The following is a 9,739-nucleotide window of genomic DNA, read 5'->3' on the forward strand; positions in this document are numbered from 1 at the left end:
AGAATATTTTAATTTTAAAGGCATCCAATCATAAGCAGTTGAAGGCATTTCACGGAACATTTGATAATAAAATAGGTCCCTGCTGCTTGCAGAGTTCAATTTTTGATGCGATAGCCAAACAGTCAAGTTAAAATCAATTTGTAAATCAAGCAGAGCTAAATAAATTTATGTACGTACTACATATATATGTGATGATTTCCTGGGGCGCTAACCTAACAACTGAATCGGAAGATGTGATATACAAATGTTTGCTATAGTAATAAGTACCTGAGTGGCAATGCCTCTAATTAGCTTAAAAACATTTGGGTAGACAAATTGGGTAATTTGTTATTCAAATTTTCTGGCAACAGATTTAAATCACGAATTCTACAATTTTATTATTATTATTAATCAAGACAATAACTTAAAAAAAAAAAAACAAAAAAAGGTTTTAAAAAGAGTTGGTAATTACAAAGTATTTGAAAGCAAAATTCTTTCTTCTAGGAGAGTTTTTGTTTGACTTGTGTAATGTTTAATCCGTAAAACAATGTTTTTCGCCCACAGTAAAGCGTACACCATCCATGCTGTATACCAGGCTCGAATACCCTCTATAAAGCATTATTGTTAGTGCATTGTCTACACACCGCTACTGATTATTTTTCCACAGTTAACGCGCGGTCACACTGGCAAAAGGAGCAGCGGTGATAAAAGAGAAAAAGCCAAGTTTAAATACAATTTTCCCGATTTATATTGCAACTGGAATGCACTTCACGTTGAGCATTGTACCGCACACCGACTTCCAATGTTCGCGAACGCCCAAAACCCGCGTTGTATGCAGAAAGCACGCTGAAATGTAGAAACCCACGAGCAGCCGCCGCAGCAGCAATAACAAAAGCAAAAGTGAAATTATTGCCGCGGGAGATTCGCAAGTGGCCAAAACAAACGGCGGCGTAATGGAGAACCTCAAAATAAGTGATAAACTGTTCGAGGATGTGATTTACTGTGTGCTGGGGAATCTAGATGAAGAGGTAAACCTTTGAAAAGGATCTTCCGCTGTGCTGTACTTGCATTGTGATCTAGTGTGCGTGCGTGAGGGTGCGTGTGCCTGTGTTGGTTCGCACAGGGTGGCTTGGGTAGCGCGGGCGGATAGGGTGACCCTGGCACTTCGGCAAATGCGCGCCATAAATGTTGCCGGCAAATTGCCGCCTGCCCTAGTGTGTATGTGCATATGAGTTGGTGTTAGTGCTAAAATCAACTGATTTTGTTTTGGTTTTCGCATTTACCAAAAACATGAATTTTTTTATTAGAATTAAATGGGAATGCGGATAAGATTTACAATCGGTCGGTTTGGATTTCTCAAAATGTTACATTTTCAAAGATTTAAACTTTCATTTTTGTTTTTTCGTCTTGTAGATCGAGCGATTCCTCAAGAGTGGTGGTGCGCAGTCGAGACTGTTTGTGTCGGACCAGGTAACGCATATGATATGTGCCAGCAACTACTCTGAGGAGGAGCTTTCCATGAACCTCGATCTGTACACCGCTATCCCGGTGACGGAGCAATGGATCGTGCACAGCGCCAAACTGGGCCGAATGGCATCGACGCGAGCCTTCGATCCGAGTCCCAATCAGTTGCGTCTCATGCGCGGAATTCGGGCGGCCATCACGAATGTCGTCGCCGGGGATCGAAGGCGTCTCTACGCCATGTTGACTTACCACGGAGCCGTCGTCACGCACAGCTTTGGAGCCACCAACACGCATCTGGTATGCGGAGCAGCCAACGGTGGCATCTACAACAAGGCGCTGGCGCTGCCAAAGAATGCCATCATCATTGTGACACCCGACTGGGTGACCGATAGCCTTAAGTATAAGAACTGCATGCCAGTTGAGACGTATCATCCCAGGCTGCTGAAGCCCATCGAAAAACAGCGAACGCAGAAGCAGCAGGCCACACAACAACAACAAATCCAGCAGCAGCAGTTACAACAACAACAGCAGCTTCAACAAGTACAACAACAACAAATCCAGCAGCAGCAGTTACAACAACAGCAGCAGCAACAACAACCACAGCAAATCATTCAGCAGCAAGCAGCTCCTTCATCCACTCTGTCAGACATTCTGGGCTTTGGCGAGGACAGTGCGGCTGCCAAGAGCATCGCCAGCATAAAGTCGCAGCTCCAAGCCTCAGCCGAACAAATCCAGCAGCAACAACTCCCCGTTCCCGCCCAGCAGCAGGTGGTCTTTGTGCGGCCCCAGCCACAAGCGCAGCAGCCGGCGCAGCAAGCGCCGCTTCAACTCCAACAAGGCGGCCCGCAGGCACCTGCTCCACCGCCGCACCCGCAGCATCAACAGCAGTTGATAATTCAGCAGCAGAAAATTATCCCCGCCAATCTGCAACAGCAACCTCAGAATCAGCAGCAGATCAAAAACATCCTCCAGCAGCAGAGGCAGATGAAAAGCACGCAACAGCAGCAGCAGCAACAGCAGTCGCAGCAACAGCAGCAAATGCAAATGATTCAGCAGCATCAACAACAACAACAACAACTCATGCAGGAGCAACAGACGCATCCACAGACGCATCCCCAACAGCTTGCACAGCATCCTCAGCAGCTGCAACAGCAACAGCAGTCGCCCAGACTACCAACAACTCCTACGGGTCGACAGACGCCGAGAACACCAACAACACCGCAGCCCGTGCAGTCGCCGCAGCACCATCAGCAGATAGTCCAGCAGCAGCAGGTGCAGGTTCAACAGCAACAAGTGGGTCAGCAGCAGACCATTGTGCAGCAGCAACAAATAGTTCAGCAGCAGCAGCAACCGCAACAACAGTCTGTGCCTGTTTCGCCGCAAATCATTCACCAACACCTGATGAGGCAACAACAGATTCTGAACCAAAATCAAATGCAACTCCAACAAATCGTTCAGAGCGGTCAAGCGCTGACACCTCAGCAGCAGCAGCAGCAGAGGCAAATTCAGCAACAGCTACAACAAATAATGCAGCAACAGCAACAATTGCAGATGCAAATGCAACAGCAGCAGCAACAACAGCAGAATTTGCAACAGCAACAGTCGCCGCGCATGGTTCAAAATCGTTCGCCGGTGATGCCACCCAGTACACCTTCGCCGTCCTTGCAGCAGCAACAGCACCATGCTACCAGCAACATGTTGCCACCACAGTCACCACGCCAGCTGCAATCGCCCGCTCCCCAAATGACTCCGCCACCACCGCCCTCGCCGCAAAGCGCCCAACAGCAACATTTACGCCAGCAGCAACAGCAAATGCAAAGTCGCCAGCAGCACATGATGGGCTCTCCGCAGCAACCTCAGCCGCCGTCGATGATGTCGCCCCAACAACAAATGCAGCCTTTCCAGCAGCCCGTCCATCAGCAGCAGCGCATGCAAATGCAACAGCAACAACAATTGGCCCAACAACAGCAGCAGCAGCAACAACAACAAAGCCCTCAGCACATCTCGCCGCAGTCCCCTCAGATTTCGCAAACACCACCGATGCAGGCCAAGCTGCATCAGCATCAGACTGTTCAGGGACTTTCCGCCCAGCAGCAGCAATCCTTCTCCCAGCAGAAACCCATCGACCCAACGGATCCCGTCCAGGTGGCACAGGTGCTGAGTCGCTCGGCGTTGAGCAGTAACCAGGACTCGTTAATTATGAGACAACAGCAGTTAAAGCAGCAACAGCAGATGCAACAGCAGCAGCAAATTGCACCACAACCGCAGCAGCAGCAGCAGCAAATAGTGCAACAACCGCAGCAACCACAACCACAACAGGTATGATCTCATGAAAAATATAAAAACCTCAAAGATATTTTTGATAAGCGAATAGAACGGAGTGGTTTTATAGATTTGATTGAATACTTTCTTTTAATTTCAGCAGCCGCAACACCATCAGCAACCACAGCAGCAGCACACTCCGTCGCCGAGACAATCTCCGCTGCAGCAACAACCTACTACACCTACCTTACAACAACAGCCACAACAACAAAATCTTCAGGTTAGTTAACTACAAGGAATTGTGTTTTTTATCCACTAAAACAAATGCTTATTTTATTTTAGCAAATTCAGCAACAACAACAACAACAGCAACAAGTGCTCACACAGCAGCAACCTCAGCCTGGACAACAGCAACAAGTCATAACACAGCGCCACGTGATAAACACATCTACGGCCCAAGGACAACAAATTATTCAGAGTCATATGTCCTTAGCTCTGCAGAAACAGCAACAAATGTTGCACGTTCAACAACAAAATCAACAGCAGCAGCCACAACAACAACAACAACAGCAGCTTACTCAGGCACAGCCACAACTTCCCCAAAATCAGCAGCAACTACAACAACAACAACAACAGCAGCAGCAGTTACCACAGCAACACCCGCAACAGCAACAAGTTCAATTTACACAACAGCAGCAAATCGCACTTGGAGGTGGTGGTCAAGTGCGCATAATTCAGCAAACGATTCAACGGCCGCCAACCAACGTGCAACAACCGCAGCAAGTTCCACAACAACAACAACAGATTATTGGTCAATTTCCACAACAACAGCAACTTCAACAACAACCACAGCAGGTAAGGTTACTTATTCTATAAATAAACCTTCTGAAGGCCTTTTTGAAATTCAAATTAAACTTTTTTTTTTTTTTTTTTTGCAGCAAATCCCTGGAGTTCAGCAGCCACAGCAGCAGCAACAACAGAAAACATTTATTATTAGTCAGCAGCACTTTAATCAGTTAAGTGTGCAACAGCAACAGCAAATTCTTGCCCAAAATCCGCAGAGTCAAAACGTTTATGTTGTTAACCAACCGCAACAAATGTTGCAGCAGCAACAGATTATACAACAGCAACGGATGCCAATGCCGCAGCAGCCACAACAGATTGTTGTGAACCAGCAGATTCTGAGCGATCCACAGCGCCTGCAGTACCTACAACAGCAGCAGTTGATGCAAAAACAACAGCAGCAGCAGCAGCAACAACAACAGCAGCAGCAACATCAACAGATTGTGGGACAGCAGCAGATTTTGCAACAAAAACTTCCCAACGATCCGCAACAGCAGCAGCAGCAAATAATGCAGCTCATTACGCAGCAGCAACTGCCGCAACGAACGCCGCCTCCGCAACAGCAGCAACAACAGCTTCTGATGCAGCAACAACAGCAATCGCCGCAACATCATCAGCAAATGCAGCAACCACATTGGTCGCCACAAAGCCCGGCTGGCGGTCAAATGGCGCCTAGCACTCCGGGAACGCCTACCAGTAGTGTGGGAATGCAATCTCCGTTGCCCGGCGGACCTACAACGCCACAGCAGCAGCAACAACAACAGCAGCAGCAGCAGCAACAACAACCGCAACAGCAATTTGTTCCCCGTGGACTGCGTCCGCAAACCTCGTGGCCCGGTCAGCCTCAGCAACCTCAGCCTCCCCAGCACCCACAACAAATCGTGCTACCGCCACCCCAACAACAACAACAACAACAGGCGCAGGTGGGGCAACAACAACAACTGGTGTTGCAACAGCAGCCACAGCAACAAAAAATCGTCGTGGATGAAAAGACGCACGCGCATATCATGTCCCTCGAGGCGCATAAACGAGCCGAGTACATCAACAAGTTAAATGCGCAAAATAAACCGCGTGTAATGCTTCGCCAGCAAGTTGCCTATCAGCCGCGTCCCGGGACACCGGGCAACATAGTCGCCACAAGACCAGCCGGTCCAGTTCCGCCCGGGCACATTATTGTCCAACAGCAACAATTGACGCAGCAGCAGCAGGTGGTTTGGCTGCAGCAACAGCAGGGAAAACGTCAGGTGGTGGTGCGCACGGGAACTCCCGGTCTGAGTCCGATTCAGCAGCAGCAGCAACAACAGGGAGTGGGACCGCCACAGCAGCAACAGTCGCCGCAGCAGCAGCCCTTCAATCCAAATGATCCCAACCAGCAAATGTTGATGCAGCGCCAGCAGTTGCGCGTCCAGCAGATTCCCATTCAGCAGCAGGGACCTCAGCAGTTGGGCAAGCAAACGGTGCAGCTTATCACTGGACCCAACGGTCAGCTGATCGAACAACAGACGATTGTCCAGCAGCCGCAGCAGTTGTCCACACCGGGAACGCCCACAACTCCGGGTGCTGGGGGTGTTCTCCCTGGAAATGCCAACATAATGACACAAACCCTTGTCATGACTTCAACAAGTAAGTTAAAAATTGATATATTTTACTTACATTAATTAACTATTCCTCTTTTTACAGCTCCTGATGGACAACCGCAGCAAACACCCCAGCAGATGAACTTGAAGACGAAGACAGCTCTGGCCAACATGCTGAGCAATCGCTTGGGAAACAATGGAGCTCAGACGCCACAGCAGCAGCTAATTCAACTCCCCGACGGTCAGACTCAGCAGCAGCCGCAACAGCAGCAGATTGTGCAGCAGGTGGTGGTGACCGGAGCCATTCAGCAACAGCAACAACAGTTGCTACTCCAGCAGCAGCAGCAGCAGCAACAGATGGTGGTGCAACAACAACTGCCGCAGCAGCAACATGTGGAGCCACCCTCGGCGGCTGGCGCTCTCAGAATGATGGGGCAGCAGCATAATGCATCCGTCGGCGTACCCGGTCCACCCAGAACTCAGCAGGAGTTGATGATGCTGCAGCAACAGCAACAACAACAACAGCAGCAGCAACAAATTTTGCAACAACAGCAAATGCGCCGAGTTGTGACTGTATCGCAACAGCAGCAGGCACCGCAGCAACACCTCGTCCAGCAGCAGATTGTGGTCGCTCCCCCACAGTCACCGCAGCAGCAACAACAAATGGCTGTGGGTGTGGGCGTGGGAGTGCCAGTACAGCGAACCCCGCACGGATACATTCAGACCCGACCCGGACAGCCGCCGATACCGATGCCGCAGTTTTACGGCCATAATCCGAACCTGAAACTGCCCGCCGATCTATTTCTGGTGGGCTGTACGTTCTACATCGTGGAATATGACGAAACGGACAGCGATGAGCTTCCCATTTGGCTCGATACAATCAGGCAATTTGGAGGCGACATCGAACGCGTTTACTGCCCGCGGGTGACGCACGTAATATGTCGTACCCAGCGACATGGCGTGGTGATGCAGGCACTCCGGGATGCCAAGCGCTGCGTCACCGCTTACTGGCTGAGTGATATTTGCCTCAAGCGGCAGCTGATGCCTCCTTGGCAGCCGCTTCACCTACCATTCCCAAGTCAGTTTGGCTACCGCAAGCCGTTGGAACGCTACATCATCACCTCCGAGGGATTCGAGGGCGAGGAGGTGGTCAGGCTGCAGCAGATGGCAGAGGAGTGCGGAGCCATCTACACCTCTTACCTGTCCAAGGTGAACACCGTGGTCGTGTGCAAGCAGCTCGAGGGCAACAAGTTCAATGCGGCGAAAGAATGGAACATACCGATGGTGAATGCCCTTTGGCTGAGCGACGTCTGCATTGGCAACCTGAGCGGCCTTTCCCACTACGACAATCCTAAGTACCAACAGTACAATCTAGTCGCTCCATTCCGCATCGAATGCAACTTGGTGGCGCACCTGTTGAGTAAGTAAAAGATGAAGAAATATCTTAGGTGGTTGCCTAATTTGAATTTTTTTTAAAGCTGCTTGGAAGGCGCCCATCAATCTCACTCAGGAGGCGCACGAGCGAGTTAAGCGACACCTTTCCGATCCCTACAGCAACGAGCACAAAATCAAGCGCCAGAAGATGAACTCGTTCCAGCAGGAACAGTTGCCCGACCAAATTGTCTGCGTCGAATATCCAACAACCACCAAACCGCCGAAGGTGATTTTCTCACAAGTCGCAGATGCCGAGGCACTTAAAAATGCTGTGATGTAAGTAAAAGAAAAACATGTTTAATGTGAAGAAAGCCTTGCTCATAATTGTTCGTTCTTTCTCAGGATTTTGGGTGGAATTGTAGTAGACAGCCCCGCAGATGCCACTCACCTGGTTATGACACGCGAGAGTCGCACTTGCAAGCTAATTCAGGCCTGCTGTCATGTGGACTTTGTGCTCAAGTCCAGCTGGATAGCGGATAGTGCCAAAGCTGGAAAATTCGTGCCGACCGATGCATATCGCATACAGCACATTCCGGTGGATGAGAACCTACAGTTCAATCTGAACACTGTCCTGTGCGCGCCCACTCGTTCCACACTCTTTGCGGGTAAATACTTCCATGTGACGCCAGACGTGTTTCCGGCTCGCGAGGAAATTATTCGAATGATCGAATCGTCCGGCGGTAAAGTGGAGCCAAAGCGGAGAAGCGGTGCAGCTGTGGCGGAATCGCACATTCAGTCACCCGACTCCTACATCATCGTCACCTGTCCCACGGACATGCATCTCTGTGCGGATCTCACGCGGCACGGCAACCCAAAGTGTCACATTGTGTCCACAGAGTTCGTCATGAGCTCAATACTCAGGCAACAACTGGAAATCGAGCCCAACCTGATACCCTACTTGTATAACAACAACAATGTCAATAGCTGCAACAGTAACAAGTCCTAGCGCCGAGTGTTCTGGTTATTGTAGAGCTGAAATGAGGCCCAATCACTCAGGAATCAATCACTCCATAGTCACTAAAGAATTTATGCGAGCTGTTATATAAGTCCGAATGACCGAGAGACAATCGAGTCTCTTCAATTCAGTTATTTGTAGCCTGCCGCAACGTCTTATGACAAACTATCACAAAACTAGTCGAGACAATTCGACATCGAAAGAGTTGTAATGTCTTGGGTATCGGTCAATAACATCCCTCTTTAATTTTTTTATAGTCCCTCGCACCAACTCACTTTAAATTGTAAATATTCTTAAATATAGGAGAATGATTATCTCTCATTCAATATGTCAATAATATAAGATGAGATTTCATATAAAAACAAAGAGCTGTCCATCTATCATTGCTGATGATCACTGCTGTGGACCATATTTATTTTTCGGTTTGCATAATTGTTAAAGATAACAATAAATTCGCAATATTTACACGGCTCCTGGTAAAGCATATTTTTTTGAATAAATAGTTTGTTCATGGTTTAAATGTTGCCCTACCGATCTGTATAGAACTTTATGTAGCACGTACAAAAAGAACTCCCTTAATTAAATTTAGGATGCAATTTTCATACAATCACCTTATATATTTTTGTAGGTTCAGGAACCATTAACTTTAAGAAGTCACACTTATATACAAATATACACATGCATATATTGCCTAGAGTATACGAAATGTTTCAGAGAAATTGATATTGTCGGCTATTAGTATTTAAGTACTTTTCACGTAGGTAAAGCCAATATTAATATTAATCCTAGTTAGGCACTTTACAAAATGTATGAAATAAAATAATGTTTACTGAAAATCGATAATTTCTTCTTAATTATTTGAACGATGGCTCGTTAAACATTGAAATTTAATTAAATTATTTATTTATATAAAGCCAATGAAACAAAATTACTTTAAGGGGCATGCCCCTTCAAAATCTGATTTAAGCTAGCAAAATATGGACTTAGAATTCGTAAATTTTCAGCAAACCAATTTTTTGGAAATTCGGAAAGGGGTTTCATCATAAAAATTGAAGAAAATCGGCCAAAAAATTAAAATTAACTAATTTGTTTTCTTTTTTTTTTTTGAAAGTTTTATAATTCGATTTTTATTGTTGTCGCCGGAATCGTTCAGGACCATCTGAACATAACCGGGCGTTTAGAAGATGGGGTAGGTATGGTACATATGGGATATGGACCTGGGCTA

At 47.6% G+C, this 9,739-nt stretch overlaps 1 protein-coding gene across 2 annotated transcripts; it reads left to right on the top strand.

Moving 5' to 3' along the window:
- Positions 1 to 658: 658 nt before the first annotated feature.
- On the top strand, positions 659 to 9,335 carry LOC108086935 (PAX-interacting protein 1). 2 transcript variants are annotated; one of them, XM_017184044.2, is made up of 8 exons: positions 659 to 1,007; positions 1,393 to 3,762; positions 3,866 to 3,985; positions 4,048 to 4,560; positions 4,644 to 6,171; positions 6,229 to 7,545; positions 7,604 to 7,835; positions 7,902 to 9,335. In XM_017184044.2, the coding sequence occupies exons 1-8, from the start codon at positions 933 to 935 to the stop codon at positions 8,503 to 8,505; spliced, it is 6,759 nt and encodes a 2,252-aa protein (XP_017039533.1). In that variant the 5' UTR covers positions 659 to 932; the 3' UTR covers positions 8,506 to 9,335. The 2 variants fall into 2 exon arrangements, with proteins under 2 accessions (XP_017039533.1, XP_017039534.1); XM_017184045.2 differs by having other exon boundaries at positions 3,869 to 3,985.
- Positions 9,336 to 9,739: the final 404 nt, after the last annotated feature.

The sequence above is a fragment of the Drosophila ficusphila genome, unplaced genomic scaffold (genome assembly GCF_018152265.1).
Source record: "Drosophila ficusphila isolate 14025-0441.05 unplaced genomic scaffold, ASM1815226v1 contig_286, whole genome shotgun sequence".
NCBI classification, from domain to species: Eukaryota; Metazoa; Arthropoda; class Insecta; order Diptera; family Drosophilidae; genus Drosophila; species Drosophila ficusphila.